The sequence below is a fragment of the Callithrix jacchus genome, chromosome 1, assembly GCF_049354715.1.
Source record: "Callithrix jacchus isolate 240 chromosome 1, calJac240_pri, whole genome shotgun sequence".
NCBI lineage: Eukaryota > Metazoa > Chordata > Mammalia > Primates > Cebidae > Callithrix > Callithrix jacchus.
This window is the reverse complement of record NC_133502.1, coordinates 172,904,603-172,928,300: the sequence shown is the minus strand read 5'-3', so window position 1 is coordinate 172,928,300 and position 23,698 is coordinate 172,904,603. Positions and strand designations below refer to the sequence as shown.

At 54.9% G+C, this 23,698-nt stretch overlaps 1 protein-coding gene across 4 annotated transcripts in view; it reads right to left on the bottom strand.

Moving 5' to 3' along the window:
* Positions 1–23,698, bottom strand: part of NEK6 (NIMA related kinase 6) — a 95,113-nt gene that overhangs the window by 46,361 nt on the left and 25,054 nt on the right. For 3 of the 4 annotated variants that reach the window (XM_035257168.3, XM_009002757.5, XM_035257147.3), the window contains exon 2: positions 3,138–3,256. In XM_035257168.3, coding sequence (XP_035113059.1) covers positions 3,138–3,227 — 90 coding nt within the window. In that variant the 5' untranslated portion in view covers positions 3,228–3,256. Of the gene's footprint in view, positions 1–3,137; positions 3,257–12,836; positions 12,962–23,698 lie in introns of those variants that run through there. The other variant, XM_035257152.3, reaches the window with a different exon arrangement.

Sequence of the window (23,698 nt, the reverse complement as noted above, 5' to 3'; positions counted from 1 at the left end):
TCCAACTAGCATCATTGCTTTGGGAAGATTTTGATAAAGATTCTGGCCTGTGCAATGCACACCTAGAGAGAGCTGATCCCATCCTCCGCAAAGTTCTCTCAGAAGAGCGCCCAAATATAACTGAACTTGGCACATCCCAAGTGGGTTTGCAAAGACTTTCCAGATGGAAGACATATTAGCCAAGGCTTTCTCAGACAAGAATACCTTTCGCCTTTTTGGAAATTCATGTGGTTCTTAGTGTGTCGGCTGAGGCTTATACTCCATTCCCAGTGAAAGCTCTCTACAGCAAATTGGTAAAATTTAAAAATCACGAGGCATTTTAAGCTTCTGTCCTCAACTCCATTCCTTCATTCATTAAACACACCTATAAAAACAAGCATGTTCAGCTTTCCTAAGTCTCTATGAATTTCATATATGATTCTGCCGTGTTCAACAAATATTTTTTCAGGCGCTGATGGCTCTCAAGGCTAGAAAGCTTCCTGGAATGAACAAACCACTAGCCTTGGGCACAGAAGGTTAACAAAAACCATAGTTCAAGTGTTTGTAGTTTATTTCTTTCTACGCTGGGGGTATGATCCAGCTAGGTCTTTAGCTACGAAAACGGAAATGATCTTTAAAATGTAAGATCCATGACGTACCATTTCCTCAACAGCCATGATGTAAGGTGCCATGTTGGATGTTTACAGTTACCATCTCACTCAGTCTTCACAGCTGCCTCATGAGGGAGGCAGCACTATTATCCCATTTTACAGATGAGGAAACTAAGGCTCAGAGAGGTCATTTCCCAGTCCCGCCTGGCTAATGAGAGATGGAGAGCTGAGTACAGAACCAGCCTGGCCCACATCAAAGCATTTTTGGCCTGGCTCCTTCCTCTGAGGATGGTTTCAAGGAAGCAGCAGTGCCTCCTGCTATCAAGGAAAATGCTTGGGCCATCAGTTCAAGGCATTTCTTTGTCCTGAAACAGGTGAGATGCAGCCGGGATGTCTTCCCAGATAGTGTTTAAATCTCCAGGGCTTCAGGAGCTGAAGAGGAAGTCCTCCGTTCCCATCCCAACCTGGAGCTGGTGCAGTGCATGGTGGCTTTGCACCCCCACTCTGCAAACCCAGACAGATGCTGGTGGGACTGGGGGCATCGTTGCCCGACAGCCGCCGCCCAGAGCAGCCCAGCTCCAAGTCATCGTGTCTAATTACACTTAACTATGTCATTACCCTCTCAAACATGTGCGACGAGACGTCGTGAACGCCGCCACCACAGCCCACTGCTTCCCTGCCTTGTTCGTGAAATAATTACGGGCCCTCTCCTCTGCCAAATGAGGCTGTAATTAACCCTAATTGCTCAAAATGCAACTGGCTAATTCTGGGAGATTAATCAAGGGGGACTCAATTGTTAGTGAATGACTTAATATGACAAATTGCTACATTACCCGAGGAGGCCCTGCTGCCCCCAGCCATCAGCACCGTGTTCTTGTAGACTCTGGACCCACCGTGTCCTGGGGCTTCCCAGCTTTCTGGGATCTGCCTCCCTATTCTACCTAGGAAATGGGCCCCTTCGTGAGTACAAATAGCACAGATGCCCCATGGACCCTCTGCATGCTTGTGTGTATGCAATATACACCCTGCCCCCAACATCCCTCCACCACCAGATACGCACACAAACACAGTGTCCACTAGCTCACATGCCGCCTCTGTGTGAATCTGCAGCATCACTGCTCCCCTTGGGCTGATGCAGCTGTCCACCAGGGAGCATGGCTTGGTGAGAATGCAAGCACAGGAGGATTGCAGACCTACCTGCCTCCTTAGTCCAGCTTTGTGCAGTGCATAACCTGTACAACTGTACATGGCGATCTTGCCACTGAGGTTAAACATCAGCCAATCGGAAATCCTCTAACAGGGATTAGGCAGTTAGAAGCTGTGACCAAGCCCCTCCATGGCTCAGGAGGTGGCTGTCTCTGAGCCTCTCCTGAATTTAGGTCTTACATCCTTTGGACACAAAGCCAACACCAGATAGGAACTTTCCATCATTCTAAGGACCCTACATGATGTGGCTCTGGTCAACCTGCCCAGACAAGCCTTGTGCACCCCATGCTGAATTGCCTTGTGCACCCCATGCTGTCCAGGCCTGGCACACTCTCCGACTCCCCTTCCAAGTCAGTGCAAATGCTGCTCCCTCTGGGGAGACCTCCACTTCCACCCCACTCTCTGTGCTGGGCTGCCCAGAGCTGAGTGTGTCTTGCACACAGTCCCATCCTGTGTGGGTACCACACACACACCCGCAGTTCCTCAACTCAGTGGGCATGCAGGACCCCTCTGTGCCTGGCCTGAGATGGCCCCATCAGCAGTGCCCTGCTTCAGGGGAGCTCTTCGTTGAAAGGGAGGCAGACCCAGGAACTAGTGCCCCAGTGGGATGTGATCACGGCCATGACCCAGTGCATGGACACAGGTGTGCTGGCAGCCCAGAGCAGACAGCAGGGTGGAAATGGACGTCTCCTCAGAGGGAGCAGCATTTGTATGGACTTGGAAAGGGTGTCAGGGAGGGCGTGCCAGGCCCAGGCAGCATGGGGTGCACAAGGCAGTTCAGAAACCTACAAGTCACCTTCAGAAAAGCTCCTGAAGCCTTCCTGGCTCACCAAGGTATCAACAGAGAGCGCAAGGCAGGCGTTAGGAAGCCAGTGTTCTCCCACATTCCGATGGCTCTAGGAGAGGCTGAAGGGGGCTGAAACACTGGGAGGCACCATTGCTCAGTGTAAAAAAGAATCTTCTCACCCCAAGTATAGTTAGCCCATTCCTCTGAGTCCCTCGCTGTCCTCAGGGCCTCCACAGCACCTTCTGTACCCCTTCAACCATGCTGATCCCTGAGATAAAGCTGTTCCATCCACTTGGAACACCCCAGGGGCAGGATCAGGGTCCAGGGTCCCGGTCCAGAATTTGGCAGAGGAGGCTTCTCTGAGTATTACTGAATTCATTGATAAGCTCACTAAATTTGGTAGTGAGCTCCCTATCACTGGAAGCATTCAAGAAGAGGTTCTGTTTGGGGGAGCTGAAGGGTTTCCACCAGTGGGGATTTGGACAAAGGAGGCTCAGGGATCTGTATTTCTCGGGGACTCTGCAGTGTGCTGCAGATGACGGTAAAGAGCTTACCTGTGGGTCAGGAGGGTGTGCAGGCCCCAGGGTGTGGCACAGGCTGTTGGAACTCCCTCCGTGGGGCATGTGGCCAGGCTGTCCTGCCATCCTGCATGCCAGCCTCACAAGGGCACGGGCTGCAACAGAAAACAGGGGCCTGTTCACTTTCTCTTCGAGAGATGCTCAGGAGGAGGAGGGACTTTTGCTCAACCCATTTTACAGACGTGTGAGCTGATGCCAAGCTGTTCAGTAACTTGCCCACGGTCACTGATCTCTGAGATGGCAGGGCTACAACTTGACACCCCCAGGTGACACAGTCTCCCTCTGTTATACTGTCCTAAGTCACTAGGATTCTCTCTGCTGGAAAGAGGCTCCAGGCAGGGAAATGTCCATCAGCAGCCCCGAAGGCCAGAAAGGAAGATGCCAGGCTCGACCCCATATTGGTTGGAGTCTAAAGCCTTGTTCTTTCCCCAGCACTGCCCCTGCTTCTTGGGGAGCAATTCTGTACCCCTATCCCCCATCATCACGCCCATGTATACCCATGCTGCCAGCCTGGATGCTCAGAAGGGAAAGGCCTGTGAGCAGCTGCTGTGGGAAGGAGCCCACGTCCTTGTCTTGCCTGGGCCCTAGTGCACCACACATGCGACACAGGGAAGGCCAGGGCCAAGAGGTCCTGCTTGCCGTCCTGCTCAGACCTCTGTGCAAAGCAACAGCTGGCCTCAGCCTCCAGGGCTTGAGAGCCAGGGATGCTGGTCACAGGTAGTCACAGCAGCCACAGGTCCCCGGTTAAGCAACTAATACGTGCCCAGGCCTGTGCTCAGGGCCATCTGAGCAACTCCCCTAATATTTTAGCCTCTGGCCTCCCCCATCAGACAAATGCTTCTGGGGCAGGATCTGAGGCTATGTGCACAGAAGCTGTGTGACTCAACCACTGGGACCCTTCCTGATGCCAGGGGGAAAACCCTCCTCCTTCCCGGGAGGAGACTTGCGTTCACCCACTAGCATTTCTGCAGCACCTCCTGTGGGCCAGGGCTCCCACATGGCATACATGGAAGGCACTAGATCACGCACGTGGTGGGGCCCGTTCTTGGCCGCTGCTCCTCCCAGACAAGCCCTAGATGTCCCGAGGGTACCACTCGTGTGACCACATCCTAGGCAGAACCCCTTGAGGCCTAGCCTAGGCTCCTGGAGCAGCTCCTCGGGACCCCTGGAGAGCCAGAAGTCCGGAGAAATGGAGGGCCCCCCTGTGGTGGCCCTGATTCAACAGCTGCGGGGTGAGCATGAAAGCCAGTCTCGTCTCAGGTCGGAGCCCTCCGAGCTGTGACTTGCACCCCAGAGCCCGTGGCGTGGTCAGTGGGTTTTGTCTGAGATGAAACCCTTGGTCTGTCTCCTGGCCTCACCCTCCCTCCCTGAGTGGTTCCCCCAGAGGCACTTGATAAATCCCATGCCTACGTATCCCCATCTCAGGTTTGGCTTCTGGAGGACCCAGCCGAAGATGTCATCAATCTCCAGACAGACCCCGCCTCCTGCTGTCTCACCTGGTCACCTATGCCCCAGTCAAATTCCAAACCAAGAGTCTTCCCCACCTTGTCCTGCTGCTGGGCCGGCAGCCCCATGCTCCCTCCCAGGTAGACCCACACCCCTATTAACATGGGGCTATTCTGGGTGGTGGGAAAGGCATCAACACCCCCCGGGCTGTCACAGCCAGCGCCAAGAGGCCCAGCCTCTGTGTCTCAGGCTGCAAGTCACTTCCTTCATTCCCACTGCAGTCTGTTTCCAGCTACAGCAGTTGGCCAACCAGGCCTCTCAGGCTCCAGCGATGTCTGTGACACACTGACGGGTCAAAATGATGTCCACCGCCCTAATTCACCTGCTGAGCTTGGCCTCCCAGGTTGTTCCCTCAAAGACACCTTGACCTTCCCCAGAACCTGCAGGCTGGCTCCCAGCACCCTTCTCCCTCTGTGTCCTCAAGGCGGCCCAGCTCCGCTCCCTGCCTCACCTTCCACAGGCTGTGGTAAGCCTGCTCTCTCAAGACAGACAGGATGTGAGGCCTCAGGGAAGCAGATGATAGGGACTGCAGAATACGCCCAACTCGGGGTCACAGGGGCCCTCGCTGGCTGCGCGTCCTGCCATGCTTGGCCCATGCAGTCTCTTGCCTGGGAAGCTGCAGAAACTCAATAAACTTTGACCCGCACACTCGGTCGTTTGATGTGGTGCATCCCAGTGTGGACAGATCAACTGGTAGGTCTCTGGCTGTCACTTTACTCTGAGCACATGGAGCACTGTCAGATCAGTGTAACGTGGAGGGGCATTATGGTGCACCTGCCTCTCCCCTCCCCCCGCGCCTCAGTACAAACCTCATCTCCCACCTGGATCTCCCAGCGCTCTGTGCTCTCCCCACCAAGCCCTCAAATCCAGATGGGACCATGGCACCCTCAGCGTCTCCACCATTTGGGCCAAGTTTCTGCACTGGAGCATAGGTGTCATCCCCAGGTGACAGAGTGGAAGACCCAGGGTATGAAGAGCCCCAGGATAAACAGATAAACATGGAGCACCTTCCTCAGGTGTCTCTGTTTCTCGGGGGGGAATATGAGAGAGCAGAATGTAAAATGTGCACAAATTTGAAGATAAAACCGAGCCTCCCGAAGGCCCTGCAGCTGCTTCCGGCTGCACCCCCAGACCCCTCAGGGTGACATGTTCACCGTCCTCTGCCCTTAGGGAGACCTCTAGGGAAAGGGTGGAGAACTGTCTTCAGTGAGAAAGTTCCATCTTTATCTCAGAAGGCACAAGGCTCAGCCCACAGACCACCCCTGCAAGACCCACACACATACCAGCTTACCTGCCCACCTGTTCTGGGGCCTCCCACGTACTGGAAACTGTGGCAGTGGAATCTCGACCCTGTCACTCACCAGCTGGGTCTGAGGTTACATGCACATAACCTTGGGGAAATCCCACTGGGGAGAAGCCTAGCAGGTGCTAGGGAATGCCATTCCCTGCCCTCCCCACATGGCACCGACCGCATTCTCCAATAGCTGCAGCCAGAGGCAACGTCCACAAACTCTCAGGAGCTCACCTGTGGCCTCAAACAGGCAGGGCTCCAGGAGCAGTGCACGGGGAACCAGGGAGAAGAGCCAGTAACTGCGGGCCCTGATGATGCTGGGTCCTGCCCTACGCTCTTCATCTCTATCAGCCTGTCTCATTTTGTCAACAACCCCATGAGGTAAGGTCTATTATGGTCCCACTTTACAGATGAGAAAACTAAGGCACGAAGAGGTGAAGAGATCTGCCCGGGTCCCATGGATCATAGACAGAGGAGCCAGGACTTAAACTGAACAACTGCATCTTTATCCAAAACTACAGTGCTACACTCCTCACAGGTTCTTACGCAGCAACATCACTATCTTTCTAGCTGGCTCCACCCCGAACAGGCCCTCTCTCTCCACTGGTGAACAGGACCTGTGCTGCTGCTGCCCAGGGGTGGTCTCAGGGCTGGCAGATCACAAGGGCCCATTTTCCCCACAGGGTCCCCAGGGCAGGAGCCCCCTGGGAGACTCAGCCCCACTGACCACACCAAGCTGATGCAGCACCACTGTCTACACTGCCTTTGCTGCCAAACCCCAGTCACTATGAGCTGCTCTGTCCAGAACCTAACGGAACCTGCTGCACATGAGCCTCCAGGGAGGAGGGGGCCCCTGTTCTAGGAAAGCAGCAGCCACAGAGAACTCTGCAAGCCCCTGCCCACCAAGCGCCAGAGAGGGTCCCTGCAGAGGAGGAGGAGGAGGAGAGGGGTGGGGGGGAAGAGGGAAGAGAGAAGGAAGGGATGAGGGTTCATATGGGCCAGATCTTTCCCATTCACCCTCGGGGCTGTGGGTAGACCCATTTTACAGATGGGGAAACTGAGGCTCAGAGAGAAGAGGCTATGCCATTAGGCTAATAAGCTGCAGAGCAAGGATTCAAATCCAGATCTCAGTGACTCTAAAGCCCCTCTTCATTCCCAGGAATCCACTGCCTCTTGAGGCTCTCCGTAGGTACTGGATTTTAGGCCATTTTGTTCCATTGGTCCTACCAACAGAACCGCAACAGAAACCCGAGCCCCTTGCTCCTCAGGAAATTCCTGCCAGAAACTGCTCCTTAGGGGGTTCAGATGCAGAAAGACCAACACAAAGGGGCTGTGGAAGGGCAAGCCCTGGGGAGCAGGGAAAAGACCCTTAGCACATGCGTGCAGGCACCTCTGGGTAACACTGGGGACAGTCCATCCCTGGGATCCCGTGGCTCCCGCCAAGTTGCAGAACAATGAGGCAGTGGCTGCCAAGCCCAAGTCAGGGGCCAAAAATCCATGGAATGCAAGACCCAGAGCCGCAGCCACACTGAACACCACCTCAAAGAGGGCTTTTCTTCTGGCTTCAGCGAGGCCCCTGCATTTGTAAGGAACTGTGGAAAGCTGCACAGCCAGGCTTCCCCGCTCAGGTTCCTGGCTTTGAACAATACGCTGCCATGTGCTGTGTGTCCACAGCACCCAGGGACTGCATTGAGAAGAGCCTTGGGGTTCAGTGAAGCTAGCAGGGAGCTGGACTGGGGGTGGGGTGGGCCAGATCCTGGCCCGGTTTCATTTAACCACGCTATGTCTCAGTTTTCTCATCTGGAAAATGAGCTGACAGTCAGATCTTCCTCTTAGGGTCACCATAAACTACTTAGCACAGAGCCTGGAACACGGGAGGAGACCTCTGAAGCTTTAGCTATGAGACTACTCAGCTATTGAAGCTAACCCTCACTGTACAATGGAGGAGTGATCACCTCCATGTGACAGACACAGGGACAGAGGCAGGGGCTTGCCTAGGGTCGTTGCTGCCCCAGGTAACACAGTTGGTAAGTGACGGAGCTGGGGCTGCTGGACCCAAGATTGCTGCTCTATGTCCTATGCTGCATGTCCTCTTTAGGACTGCTCTGGAGCAAACGTCTTCATCATCTACGTGAGCCATGGCTGCTTCTGCAAAGCCTACTGCTGCAAAGCCTACTGCTGTGCCGCACCCTGCCCAGCCATGGATGAGGCTCTAATGTGTGCCATGACTCTAGGGAGACATGAGCACTTCGGTTTAATCCAGGCACCTGCTGGAAGGGATTGGCTGCTGTAATGGGCCGGCTCTGAGGTTCCAAGTGGCCTTTCTGACTAAGGCTGTCGCCTGGCCCTTGCCTCTGAATCTTTAGAAACTTCACCTAGGGGAAAGTCCCTCCTGTGTCTCCTGCCAAATGGTACACTTTGTGGAGGCTGGTGGCTCATGATGGCCTGGCCAGTGAAGCAGGACCTCAGACACCAGGAGGGCTCTGTCCAAGGATCCTGCCTGGAGCAGGTTTGGGGACATGTGCACACATGGTCCATGTGTACCAGGATCTACAGAAGTGCATTCATATACTGTATTTTATACCCCTTCTTGCTCTGAATCCTGGAGGTGGTAACAGTGTGTCCCCCCTGCATCTTCTGCACCTGTGTGTGCATGTGCACTGGCATGGTCAGGGGTCATCTAATGTCTACAAGGCTCAGAGCACAGGCATGGTCTCCTTCCGTCCACTGAGGCAGAAGGTAGAGGTGGCAAAGGCAGCTGTGGCTCCCAGGCTGAAAGGTGTTGCCAAATCCCGGGAGAACCACACCGCTGGCCTTGGAGGTCAGCCTCAGCTGGACACTGTACTCCACTCCCATTTCCCTGAGCAAGGCCCCTCCTTTGTCCCTCCAGCTGAGTGGACAGCCTCATAGCTTGTTTTCCCTAAAGCAGGAAGCCATCCCTGTGGCTTCACACTCAGGCACACACAGCTTTCTCTCTGCCCCAAGAGAATGGTACTGGCAGCACCAGTGCCAGCACCAGAGGCGATGTCTGTTGGTCCAGCTGGCTGCCGGTGGCAGGATCCTAGGATGGATGCCGGCTGCCTGGTGCCTTCAGCCAGCCTGCAGAGGCTCCGCCGCCTGACATACACCTCAGAGAACTGGAGATCGGAGGCCTGGCAAGGACAGCTCACTGCACCTGGCCTCTGGCTGGGTCAAGGCCGGATCAATCAGCCAACATCCACAGGTGAGATGGCATCTCCCAAGAAACCTGCCAAGTGCCATCCCCCTCGTTTTGCTGATGAGGAAGCTAAGGCTCCAAGGAGAACATGGCTTGCCAAAGTGAGTCCACACAGTGGAGAGAGCTGCCATTGGAACCTGCTTCTCAGATCAGCCAGACCGAGCAATTAAAGAAAGAAATCCAGCACAAGCCCAGGGACTGTGAGGAATGCCACGCCCAGGTAGACTGGCTGGCAGGGAGGACCAGAATAACAGCCCTGCCAACAGTGTGTGCATTAGACACGTGCCCAGCGCCGCTCGTACCTTGTTCACCCTTACAAACACCTAGGGAGGCGCTGCTACAATCCACATTGCTCAGAGGAGAAACCAAAGTTCAGACAGGTCAAGTGACGGGTGCGAGGCCACACAGACTTGAAACCAAGTCTGCCTTGGTCCAGACTGCCTGGAACAGGGTGTGAATAAATGACCGAAGGAAGGAATCCGGGCCCAGAGCTGTGGCTCTGGCCGCTGGGCCCTTCCCCAGAACTGGCCCCTCTTCTCGTCTGGTCTCGGGATAAGCAGACGTTGCCCATTCATCACTTGACAGGAAGCAGCCCGATCTCACGCCAGTCATGGGGGCCTGTCGAGCTGGAGGGGACAAGCCACAGATGGTGTCTGGTTTCCGGCCGGGTCCTGTGTTGCCTCAGCTCGCCCCAGCCCTCCACTCCCGAAAGCTATGCATCCTGCTCAGATTCTGCGGCTCCATGATCAGTGGAAGCCTGGCTTCTCTCTCTAGGTGCAGGGATGCAGGACCATGAGCCATTCCCAGAAGGTGGTCATGTAGACAGGTTCCCCATGGTTCCCTTCCTCAGAGTGGCAGGGCCTCCCCCAGGGTGGGCCTGCAGGACCAGGAGGCCAGCTGACTGGGCCAGAGACAGGGCTGCTGTAGCCTCTAGATGCCTTGCCCGCCCCCAGGACCCACACCTGGCTTCATCCAGTCCCACCCATTCTTCCTCCAAATGTCTTCACCTGCCCTAGGGTCTCTACCCTGTGCTGGCCTTATCCCATCTCACCGGTTCCCTGCAGTCACCTTCAGCCTCCACACTTCCCTCCAGCCCAACCTCCAGCCCACTGCGGAAAAATTTTCCTAACACACAAGCCCGAACCTGTCAATCTCTCCTGAAACTCCACAGCACAAGGTCCGTACACCGGAGCAAGTCATTCCCTGCCCACCTGGCACGAGCCTGCCCTCATGCATTTGCCCTCAATATCCCCCAGGCCCTGCACGCAGCCATATGAAATTAGAGTTCCCCTCCCCAGCAACACAGCACGCTGGTCCTTCCACGTCATTCCACGTACCAGACTAAAGACCCATCAGTGCCTCTCAACGGGCAAAGTCCCACTCACCTGTCAGGACCAGGTCTCTCGGCCCTCCTTCATCTCCACACTTCTTTTTTTTTTTAGGTGGCGTCTCGCTCTGTCACCTAGGCTGGATGGAGTGCAATAGCACAATCTCTGTTCACTGCAACCTCCGCCTCCCCAGGTTCAAGCAATTCTCCGGCCTCAGCCTCCTGAGTAGCTGAGATTACAGGCGCCCACCACCATGCCCAACTAATTTTTGTATTTTTAGTAGAGACAGGATTTCACCATGTTGGCCAGCCTGGTCTCGAACCCCTGACCTCGGGCAATCCACCCGCCTTGGCCTCCTAAAGTGCTGGGATTACAAGCGTGAGCCACCACGCCCAGCCACAGTCTCGGTACTTCTTATGGGACCTTGGGGAAGTCCCGTCCCCTCCCTGAGCCTCCTTCTTCCCTTTCTTATCTGGTGGCATCTACATAGGTTTCTCCCTCAAGGCAGGCTGTGGAGGCACAAGCTGCTGCTTCTGCCGCTGTGTCTGCCTCCTCTGCTGGCCTTTAAGAGCACCTCCAAACCTCCAGCGCCTCACCAGGGCCTGGTGGAAAGTGGGCACCCAGGGGGCGCTGGTGGAATGAATCTCTGACCGGTGGGTGGAGGCGGCTCTTCCCACCCTCCTGCAACCCCAAGAAACCTCTGCGGAGGGCTCAGCATCCCTGTGGTCACATATCAGACAAAAGTCACCGAGCGATTCAAAACCAACTGGGCCGCACACTGCAGGGTTCCCAGCACCTTTTTGAAAATCGAGGCACATCCCAATCACCTTTCACTTCCTCCTCGGTTCATAAAACCCAGTTCTGGAAGGAAAAAAATGCAAGAGCTGTAAACATCTTGTCTCTCAGTCAAAGGAGCAACAAGGCTTCTGCCCAGAAAGTTTCTGACTCTGTGACCTGGTCAAGACTGGGTCTGGCCCCAGCCGCCCTGAAGATGAAGCTGAGTTCTGCTGAGCACTTCCCCTGTGTTGGGCACTGCAGGCAGCAGCTCAGCACATCTCTGCTGTGAGGTCTGCAAGCCCCCCACTTGTACAGATGAAGAAACTGGGATGCAGAGAAGTTAAGTGACTTGTTAAGCTCATGCAGCTGAGAAGTGGCTTGGCCTGTTTTTGAACCCAGATCCAACTCTCTCCATAGTCTGTGTTTTAATCATTTGCCCAGCATGATCCTTGGCAATCACCATGCAGCTGAGGAAAGTTGGGTCTTACTCTAGGAGTCCCAGGCCCGCTAGCAGGCCCACCATCCCAGGACCCCTGCCTGCCTGGGAAAAGATCTCGCTCTTACCTCAAGGCCTTGGCAGGCTCTGCTCCTCCTGCCTGGAATGAGCTGCCTCCCAGCAAACTTCTCTCCTCCTTCAGGGCCCAACCTGGGCATCTCCAGGAAGCCTTCCTGGACTCACCCAATCAGTCACTCCCAGCCCCACAGCCTGCTGCCCGTGCTATCTCGGTCTAATTCCCGAGTCTTCCTCTCCTTCAACACGGAAATTTCCTCGGGGTAGACTAAACCACTCTCCACACGGCCCCTGGGGCGGCGGCAGGGTGGGGTGGGGGGGTGTCAGAGGAGAGGCTGGGTAAATGGTGGCTAACTCAGTACAGAAACACTTGAGGCCAGGAGGAAGAAGCCTGCCTCTCCCCCGCAGGCCAGCTCGTGTAGGGGGCCACTGGGGAGAGGCTGGGGGTTAAGGGAAGGGATGGATTTCAGAGCAGATTGCTGTGTCCTATCCTATCTCAGAATGTGGCTACTACCCTGCTAATCAACAGTGGGAGGAGAACCAAGCGGAATATCCCGGGGGCTGGAGGGCTTGGGTGTTTGTAAAAAGCTCAGCCTGGGTCGCAGGCAAGCATCTAGAATCCCATCCAGTGGCCTCCACATAGGGAAAGCTTTCAAGCCCCTGGCCTCCTCTGATTTTCTCTCCTTCCTACAGGCAGGAAGGGACAGACAAAACCCACCCTGGAGAGAGAAGAATTGCTTTTTTCTGCTTCCCTGGAAACTGAGAAGTTCTGGCTAAGCCTGGGAATTACTCAACATGAAACGAGTCATGAGCAGCCACCCTGTCCCAGGGAATGGCAAAAGTCCTGCCAGGCTGGTGGGACTGGCCGAATGGGCAGCCCCATTAGCAGGTGGTTGAGCCAATGGTGGGTAGCAGAGGTGCAGCCAGGTCGAGATCCCTGGTGTCCCAGCCCTGGAGGTCCCTGGGGCCTGGCTCCCCATCCCTCACTGGACACACCCCTGAGAGCAAGCAGTTCCCACAGCAGGAGCAGGGAAAGTCTGGGTACCTTTTGAAGTGGCTCCTGAGAAGCTCCAGGGAAGGTCTGCTCAGCTCTGGGTTGAGGATGGACGTGAGGTGCCAGGACCACCAGGGAGCTGGGTGGCCTCTCTGGGCTGGGATGGGTGCAGGAAGAAGGGCCCCTGTCTCTGCACGGGACTTCCCCTTCCCAAGACTCCAGTCCCCAGACAAGGCCAAAAGGAAACTCCCCCACCACGTGCTGCTCTAAAAATAGCTCCGGCTGCCACCTTCAAGGCAAATGGAACTTGTTACAGCCACCATGGAGCCCCCTGCTCACCAGGGACTGGAATCTGATGGCAGCGCCTCCTGATTAGACCAGTGTCAGCTCAGGGAGAGACATGGGTTCTTTCCTTTGGTCCTTGTGCTTGCTCCCCATCCACTCACAATGGAGCCCAGCAAAATGCTGAAAAGCATAACTGATCTTGCTGTCGCTTTAAAAGCTTCATCCTTTCTATTCTCTCCTTTGTAAACTGGGCCCAAATCCTTGGTTGCCCATGAGATGAGAGCCCTGGCAGGCGGCAGTCCTGGTTCGAGCCCTGGTTTAGTCATATCCCAGTGTGTGCACCCGTGTTCTTACAGGAAAAACAGGGAAAAGGGTAGTATCTACCGCGCGGGCTGCTGGCGGGTTACATGACATCGCGCACGTTGAAAGAGCTTAGCGCCAGGCTGGGCACAGCAGACGCCCCGTCAGTGGGTTATCTGGTTGTCATTACATCCTTATTCAGGCGTGCACTCTCCAAAACGAGGGTGTGGGTCCGAGATTGGAGGACGCGGAGTGGCCCATCTTCCCTTCGGGACCCGCGACTACTCAGACACAGGTCCCCAGAAGCGAGCCCTGGAACTGATCTCCACAAGCCAGAGAGAGCAAGAAGCTGCCCAGGAAAAGGACTCATGGCTCCTGCTTCTCGCAAGGCAAGGCCATGACCGCTTCGGACAACAGGTGGAAAACCTCAGGTGGCCCAGAAGGACGACCTGCGGACATGGTGGGATCAAGGGCACAGACCCCCCACCACCCAGTCTGTGAAAGGAATCTGGGCTCTGCAGGCCAGCCCCAGCCCTCGGTCCCTAAGACAGGTTTTCCATGAGCAGTGCCTGCTTCTTCCTCCAGAATGAGCCACCTCTACCCTGGACAATGCACCCCTGTGCCCCATCTGCAGCTCCACCACCACTGGGACTGACACAGGCATATGGCAGCTGAGGCCCTGGAGGATGTGTGAGTGAGATTCTGGCACAGAGGCTTTGCCACCTGCCACATACCTTTCTGCCAGCCGGCCCTAACTGTCGGGCATATGCCAGGCGACAGCACCCTCGAGGGCTGAGGCTGGGCCCAGGCCAGCCGTCCACAGGCCCCGGTGTGTGTTGCACCCCTTGAGGTGGCCACAGATCTGTGTTACTTACAACCGTGCCAGTAGGCACGTTACCAGCCTCAATTCAGAGAAGGCTCCAGATAGGCCAGGCCAGGGACCCCTAAAGAGTCGCTGCAACCCCCAGGACAACCTCCACAAGGCTGAGCACAGCTCAGTGCATCCAGGTGGCGGCGGTGTCTTTTCCTAGTCCTACTACTGGTATGGTGTGACAGGGCTAGCGCATGATCACAGCACCTGTGGCCATGCCACGGCCACCCTGCACCTTCCTGTGTCGCTCTCCTGATCAGGATCCTCACTGAGCCCCGAAGTTGGGCCTAGGGAGCATGTGGCCACTTTCAGCTCTGCAGGAGTGACTTGTGCTCTGAGCTGCGTGGTGTGTGCTATAGCGGCCCTGGACTCCCACAGCCTGGACTCCCACAGGGCTGCATGGTCTTGGGAAAGTCACAGGCTATTTCTGGGCATCAGTTCCCCTGCCTGCAACAGGGCAGGGTCAGACTCCATAGTCTAGAAGGGCCCTTCTTGTGCAGATGTTTCTTACATGGCTGGCAGGGGATCTGTGACTCACCAGGTGGCTCTGAAACAGAGCTGGGGATCCTGCATCTAATCATGGCTCGTTTCTAGGTACTAGAAAACCAGATCTTTTCGGTCTGGAATTGCTAAGGGAATTTGTTCTTGGACCCTGGATCGCTTCTGAGCACTCCAGCCCCTGCACACTGCCTTCCTCATGCACAGCAGCCATGGCCACGTGGGGCTGCAGCGTGGATGCCACCCGGGCTTCCCAGCACACAGTCATGGCGGTGTGTGTATGGGGGCACGCACATAGAGCACCCATCTGTGTTGGGTGCTGGGCCAGATCCTTCAGGGACAGTGGCAGCCTGTGGGTTCACAAAACCACTCTGGAAGGCAGACAATGTATCCATTTGACAGATGAGGAAACTGAGGCTTAGGGAGGTCAGGTGACTTGCTGGAGTCCCAGCTGCAGAGGCACAGCCTGGATGGGAATGCAGGCCTGAGTGCTGACCTGGACACCCTCAGCAAAGCAGCAGATAGAGTATGTGTGTGGGGTTCCAATCAAAGTGCTTAACCAGGCCAGGTGTGGTGGCTCCCACCTGTCATCCTAGCACTTTGGGAGGCTGAGATGGGAGGATCACTGAAGCCTGGGAATTCAAGGCTGTGGAGAACTAGTATTGTGCCACTGCACTCCACCTGGGTGAAAGAGCAAGACCCTGTTTCTAAAAACACAAAAAATCAAAAACCAACCAAAAACCCCAAAGTACTTAACTGCATTGCTGGATCACAGAAAAGGGCCATTAATTTAAACTTGGGGCAATAAAGGAGGCTCCAGGGAGGCAGTGCCCTGGATCTGGGAATAGCAGGCCGGGCAGTGAGGAGGTAGAGAGGCAGCCAGCACAGACTCAGGGGTCTGAGAGCCCCGAGTACAATCTGGTGCTGCCTCCATCTGGCCATGTGAGCTAGGGCCTGTCCCAGGGCATCCCTTTGCAGTTCCCTCTGCTCTAAACCGGGGCCACAGTAGGACCCATCTTGTAGGGGTGCAGCTAGGACTCCACCAAGTCACATGACCTCCCTGAGTTTCAGTTCCCTCATTTGTCAAATGGATACACTGTCTGCCTCTAGGGTTGTTTTGTGAGTACACAGGCTGCCAGGTCCTTGCTGTGAGGACCAAGTGAGGTATTTTACATGCAGATAAAATACCAGCCCAGGACTATCAGGGCCCAGATATGCACAAGAGCTTAATAAATGTGGGTACAGGGCCGAGCATGGTGGTTCACGCCTGTAATCCCAGCACTTTGGGACGTGAAAGTGAGTGGATCACTTGAGGTCAGGAGTTCGAGACCAGCCTGGTCCATATGGCAAAACCCTGTCTCTACTAAAAATACAAAAAATTAGCAAGGCATGGTGGTGAGTGCCTGTAATCCTAGCTGCTCAGGAGGCTGAGGCAGGAAAATTGATTGAACCCAGGAGGTAGGGGTTGCAGTGAATCAAGATCATGCTATTGCATTCCAGCCTGGGTGATGGAGTGAGACTCTGTCTCAATCAATCATCAATCAATGAATGTGGGTGCTGCTACTGTTGTGATTCCTGTTATCATAAACAACTGGCACTTACGCAATAGCAATATCCTTGCAACAAATATTTCCAGAAACCCACTTTCCAGGGGACCCCAGCCTTACAGACGCCAGGCCCTTGGGACTGCGGACCTGGAGGGAGGCGTCCAGGGCCTCTGGAGATCCCCCTTTTGGGAGGGTGAGAGGGGCCACATGGCTCCTGCTGCATCCTCCCAGGAGCTGGGAAGTGATGGCAAAGCATTATACAAAGTTACTAGGACAATGAACCTGAGCTGGCCCCCTCCCCCACTGTCTCCATAAAATAAATCTTGGCCCACAGCTGGTGAGAGACCCTATATATTTACAGGACGATTGTGCCTCATGATCACAGTGTGGCTCATGGTTCCAGCAGCAGCATGTGGCAGAGATGACAGGGGTCCTAGGAGAGTCACTATTTTCCGGAGACTTTTATTGTCCATTATATCCCGGCGTTTACAGGGCTCTGCTCCAGGCCTGGCAGGAGTATTGCACACTGTGGGGCTGGCAGGCCTTAATATTCCAGTCTTGGTTCCGCAGATCCATCCTCAGGTCTCATCCATCCGACCAAGTCTTTGTGTGACTCTGAGACCCCAGGGAGCTCCAGGGCCTCTGGTGGACAGGGCTGGGGGTCTAAAGGCACAGTACTCCCACCCACGCCATTGGCTTAGTTCTGGTCTGCTGTTTCAGCCTCCAGGGATGCTCCTAACTCTGTGGCTGTTCTCCGGTGAGCAAGGGGCTGTGCAAAGGAGAGGGGTATGGGGCGCACTAAGCCGTGGGAGCTGCTTGTTACATCTTAAGGGATTTTGTGAGACAGCTGACATCACACTGGTTGCTTAAAATCAGCATGGTGGGTGGCGCACACCTGTAGTCCCAGCTACTCGGGAGGCTGAGGCAGCAGAATTGCTTGAACCCAGGAGGCGGAGGTTGTGCTGAGCCGAGATTGCACCATTGCACTCCAGCCTGGGTAACAAGAGTGAAACTCTGTCTCAAAAAAAAAAAAAAAAAAAATCAGCTATGGTGGGAATATTTACACCCACCATGGGAACTGACAAATACTAGACAGCAGGGGTGTTTACAAACTCTCTCATCCTGGAACTGTTTGTTGAACGCTCACCAGAGTGCCCCAGGGAAGGAATAACCAGTGGGCACCTAAACACCTGAAAGGACCCAGGCTCAAGAATTGGGTGTGAATCTGGACTTCCTGAGCCACTTGCAGTGTGGCCTTCAGTAAGAAATTTTGCTTTCTGAGCCTCAGCTTTCTTATCTGTAAAATGGGCCATACCTAAGCCCCTGGGGTTGCTGTGAAGATAAGAACACCTTATGGAAATTTCCCTGGGTGACGCTTGGGAACAGGCAACTTTTATCATTTATTTATTCAACACTTACTGAGCACCTACTCCATACCAGACTCTGCCTCAGTGACCCGGATACAGAAACGCCCCAGAGGGTGACATGACACATTTCTTCTGGGCAGTTCTTTTTTTTTTTTTTTTTTTTTTTTTGAGACAGCCTCGCTCTGTCACCCAAGCTGGAATGCAATGGTGTGATCTCAGCTCACTTCAACCTCCACCTCCCAGGTTCAAGCGATTATTCTGCCTCAGTCTCCCAAGTATCTGGGATTATAGGTGCACACCATCATACTCAGCTAATTTTTGTATTTTCAGCAAAGATGGGGTTTCACCATATTGCCAGGTTGGTCTCAAACTCCTGACCTCAGGTGATCCACCCACCTCAGCCTCCCAAAGTACAGGGATTACAGGCGTGAGCCACCACGCCTAGCTTCTGGGAAGTTCTTGATGGGATGCAGATGGACTTTTGTCCACACTATCGTCGGGAGCCTTATGACAACCTTGAAAGGTGGGTGGGAAGAGAGGGAATGAGGTTCACTTCTGAGATGAGGAGATGGGGGCTCAGGAGTGGCCGTGACCTGCCCAAGGCCCCTACCAGGGGGTAAGAAGGTGGGGCTTGGCCTCACATCTGCCCCATCATGTCCCAGGCCCGCCTTGGCACCCATCTCTGAATTCCCAGCCCCAAACAGGCTGGCCCTGCTGGTGCCAGGGTGATCTGAAAGTGAGCCTGCACAAAGGACAGGAGGACCTGGGGCTGGGGGTACTCCAGGCCCCAATCCTGGGTTCTAGTCTTGTCTCCATTACCTCCCAGACCCTAGGTCTTTCCCCTAGGGATCCCCATCACTGGCCCAAGAAGGCTGCACCCTGGACATGCCTGACCCTGATGTCTGAGGGTCTGACTGCAGGCTTCCTAGCATGGCCAGCTGTCCCTCTGTCCCCCTCAGCCTGAGAGGACTTGGACACATCACCATCTGCTGTGCTCTGTCTGGATCCCAGGTGAGCAGGGGTCCTCTCGGGCAGGAAGGAAGAAGGGAGTGAAGTAGGGTAGGGCTTGTGAACCTCATCTCACCCTGCCAGGCAGGGCTCATGCACCCATTTCACAGATGAGAAAACCAAATCTCAGAGAAGGGAAGTCCCTCCCCCTGTGTCAGCAGCTTTGGAAACAGATTCACACCCTAGGCTAGCAGCCTCCGGAGCTCATGTCTGGGGTACCCTGCAACAATCAGGAGGTGACCAGGCCCCTCAGGTCTGATGGCCTGGGGGCCTGCAGATGGGACATGACTGGCCCCCAGGCCTCAGCCCTGACTGGCTCAGGAGCACTGCAAGGAAACAGGAGAGTGAGAAAAGCACAGGCCACTCTGATGACTCAAACCACCTTTGACATGAGGGGGTGGGCGGATGCACGAAGCATCTCTGGTGGGTTTCACCTCGCTTCTTAGAAGGATGCGTCACCAGATTTTGCTTAATCAGCACTCACCCAAACTTCAGCCGGGGTGGCACCTCTCCACTGGCTGGTCTCTGTGGCAATCACAGACTGACAGGTTGGGCCACCTCCCTGTCAACAGGGGACACCTTCTCATTTCCCAGCCAGGGAACCTGAGGCTGGAGGATTGGTTCAGGTACACACAGCAGGGACGGAAGTCTTCCAACTCCTTTGTCAAGAGGTTAATTTTTCTATTTGTGGTGATGGGAAAGGAGGATCCTACAGAGCTTTAAAAGAAAGAGGGGAAAAAAAGAACTAACAGCTGAATAGAACTGCAGTAAGGCCCCAGCCAGCCCAGAGAGGTTTCAGACATTCTGTGCAGTCGGAATTCTTGTGGGCTGAAGGGTCACGCGATTTCCTTTGCAAAAGGCAGCGTTGAAAAAGTCTGACTGAGAGGGAGGGCGGGGAGGGGGGAAATGTCCACGAGACTAGGAGTCATGAGTTTCAGTCTTGGCTGCCCCAATGACTTGCTGAGTGACCACAGAGAAGTCCCTCGCCCTCTCTGGGCCTCAGTTTATCTGTATTTGTTCACTGTGTACCAAGCATTGATCTATGCACTTAAGTGATGTTAACTTACCTTAATCCTCATAACAGCCTCGTGAGACAGGTAAATTACCATCTCCGTTTTATAGAAGGGGAAAACTGAGGCCTAAAGTACGCTGTCCAATCGAGGTGGAAAAACTGGGATCTGAACCCAGGCTGTGCGGCTCCAGAACCCACACTCCTAATTGCTGGTGGCCCGGCCCTCCCGCCTGCGGCAGGCCCTGGCGGCTGTCTCATGCCCTTACTGTCCTAACAGGCTTTGCATCTGCGGCTTGGACGCCACGGAGCCAGAGGGCCTGTGTTTGGAGATCCTGAACCATCCCGCTCCATCTCAGCTGTGGCTCCAATCCGCTGCCTTTTCCGTGAACTCCGATTTCTTCAGTTCACTCGGTAGCCTTTAGAAACTACAGCCCAGGAGACCCTCGGGAGGCTCCCTGGGTCACGGCGGCCATCGACCCAGCTCTTTGAGTCTTGCTGAGAGCCTCAAGTCCAAGCATGAACAGACGACCCCACTCTGATGTCCAGTGGAGTTTTACACGCAGGTCGGCCTCTGGGACTGCAGGAGGAGCCTGCCCTTCAGGCATCCAAGAAGAGTGAGAAAAACATCCATTCACAGCCAAACACAGCCTGCTCTGTGGAAACCGTGCTACCGATGCAACAAGCAGCCCAGCTGTGCGAGGGCTTCCCAAAAAGCCTGACCTCAGAGCATCCGCGTGGAGGGCTCAAAGGCTTGAGTGGTCACCAAGTCTGTAAAGTATGTTGCGATGTTCAACTGGGTCGTGCCTCAAAGAATACAGTGCAGACCCAAAAACTGGGCTTGCCTTCCAAAACAAAATTCTTCAGACAAAAGACATCTTTTGGCTTAATCTGCTGACCTGTTTTGCTCCACTCTCTAAAGGAAGGAATACTCATGCTAAGAGCCACGAAATCACGTGCTAATCCATGGCACCTACCGTACCACGTATTTGGGTCCACCGGCTTGCCCCATGAGGTGGGCATTCCTGCCTTCATTTTGCAGATGAGGAAACTGAGGGTCAGAGTGGCAAATTTGAAGACCTGGGAGACAACAGAGGCAGGGGCTTGAACACGGGTGCCGGCCTGGAGCGTAGGAAGTTGGGGATGAATCTCGGCAGATTCTATGTCATGAAGAGGAGCTCCTGCCAGACATGCAAGAGCAGAGAAAGTTCCACCAGGCAGTGCATGTGGTCTCGGACCCCGCCCCCCGCTCCCCCTAACATATTCTTCCCTCCACAGGTGTTGGGAGAATTCCCACAGGGGGCAGGTGTGGAAGAACAGAACCTGGCTGCAGTCAGAACAACTCCACAGAGACGGTGTCAGTCCTGCCTTTTCAGACACTGGAACCCATTAACTGGGAATTCTGTGCTGAACGCCCAGAAAATCCCTGGAGCTTTGTTCATATTTTTGCATCAGCATTGGATAATCATTAAACAAACTGTGTGCTGGCTGCCACACTCCCATTCTAGTCCTGGGAGCAAGGAAGACCGGGTCCACTCACTTGAGGCCTCATACTTCACCAGATCCCTAGGGACTCCACCAGCCCACAACCAGTATTTTTTTTTAGGACGGGATCTTGCTCTGTCACCCAGGCTGGAGTGCAGTGGCGCCATCTTGGCTCACTGCAACCTCCACCTCCCTAGTTTAACTGATTCTCCTGCCTCAACCTCCTGAGTAGCTGGGATTACAGACGTGCAGCACCATGCCCAGCTAACTTCTGTATTTTTAGTAGAAATGGGGTTCCAACATGTTGGACAGGCTGGTCTCGAACTCCCAACCTCAGGTGATCCTCCCACCTCAGCCTCTCAAAGTGCTGGAATTACAGGCATGAGCCAATGCACCTGGCTTGCATCCAGTAAAGATGGGGAAACCGGGCCGGGTGCCTGTAATCCCAGCACTTTGAGAGGCTGAGGTGGGAGGATCATGAGGTCAAGACCATCCTGGTCAACATGGTGAAACCCCGTCTCTACTAAAAATACAAAAAATTAGCTGGGCATGGTGGCACGTGCCTGTAATCCCAGCTACTCAGGAGGCTGAGGCAAGAGAATTGCCTGAACCCCGGAGGCAGAGGTTGTGATGAGCCAAGATCGCACCATTGCACTCCAGCCTGGGTAACAAGAGTGAAACTCCACCTCAAAAAAAAAAAAGATGGGGAAACGAAGGCACAGAGCAGAGGCATGACATGCCTCCAGACATTCCATTATTTACTCATTCAATGGACAAATAAGGGCTGGGCGCCATCCTTGTGCCAGGCACAAGGGGGAACAATCTCCATCCTCAATGGGGCTCTTGGGTGTCTCATAAACTATAACCAGTATGCCCGCTGCTTTGCAGAGCAGGGTATGGAAACACAGGGAAACGTGCGTGCAGTCTACCTGGGGCAAAGGGTTTTTCCTCAGAAAAGGAAGCAGCTCTGAGGGGAAGAATGGGGACAGGGCACTCCAGGCAGAGGCACAGCACATGCAAAGGCCTGGATGCAAGGCAAGCCCTGTGTGAGTTGTGGGATAGAGGCCTGAATTCCAGAGGTGGCATCTGGGCTGCAGAGGGGAGGCTCAGGAAGTAGGATCCACAGGCCACCTCCACAACCTGCACATGGCTGGTAAGGGGTGCAGAGCCAGGCTGGCACCCAGCTCTCCAGGCTCTCTTCCAGGACTCCCTGCACACTTCTCTCCCTCCCGCGGTACCAACTCTAGGTAGGTTTTACTCAACAGGTCATGTGACCGGTCAATGCCTGAGATGCATCTTAGCAGCATCTGTCCTTTGTCCAGTGCTACATGCACACACTCAACTCCCCCACTCCTGCCCAGCCATCTCAGCTGCATCCTCAGGATGGGGGGCAGAGGGGAGAAAACGCTTACAGAATCTCCTTCTCAAGAGGCCCTGCTGAGGCTTTGCACAAGTGGCATGAAGGTTACATTCCAGGTTCCAAGATCCTCTCTCTCATTCAGTATTTACTGAGCACCTACTATGTGCCAGGACCTGGGCTAGGCACGGGAAGGGTATGCCTTGTCATCCCCAGGCTTCCTGAGATGGACAGGGCTGGAACTGTCTCTCCTACTTTCCAGGAGAGAAGCGGGCTCAGGGGGACTCTGGGACTCCCCTGCTTGAGATCACTTGGCAGGGAGTTTTCAGGGCGGAAATGTCTGACCACAGGGCCTTTGCCAAAATAGATAGGGGCCCCTGGGGAAGCAGGGGAGGCTGGATTCCCTCCTCCCTGCCCCACAGGCTGCCCTTTGTCCACAGAGTGGGGGAGGCTGTGCTGGTGGGCGCTGCCGGGAATGGCGCGGCCCTGTCATTACTGGGAGGGGCTGCTCTCAACCCAAAAGAGCAAAGCCAGGGCTGGCAGCCTGTGCTGGATGCTGAGACGCTCTCAGCCCTCAGTGGTCCTGGCTGGTGCCACCAAAGGACTAAATGCTACAAGCCTGTGTTTAAAAAACATCATGCTGAAGACCCAAATCTAGTTGGCACTCAGCTTTGGCGGCTGCATGAAAGTGTAGGAATGAATCTGGGATGCAGACAGCCAGGGGAACCCCGGCCCTCCCCTGTGCTCCTGAAGTGGGGTATCTGACCCAGCCCCTGTGGCCCTGGCCTAGGCCTCACTGTGGTGACAGCTCCCTGGCCAGACTCTGCTCCTTGGCCTCCTGTCTCCTCCTGGGAATTGGGGCGGGCTCCCTGGATCTGTCCTCCTCATCCCTTATGTCCCCCTGAGTAATGTCTCCCCAGAATGCTTATCTATCTAGAACTGGGGCACAGGCCCTTACTTGGAGTCTTGCAGATACTAACCAAGTTAAGTGGAGGTCACGTGGGATTATGGTGGCCCAAATTCAAGGATGGGTGTCTTTCTATGAGGGATGGGCACAGAGACACACAAGGAAGAAGGCAGTGTGGCGACAGGTGAGCACTGGAGGGATGTGTAGACAAGCCACGGAATGCCGAACACGGAGGGTGGCCGGGCCCTGCCAGAAGCCAGAAAGAGGCATGGCAGGTGC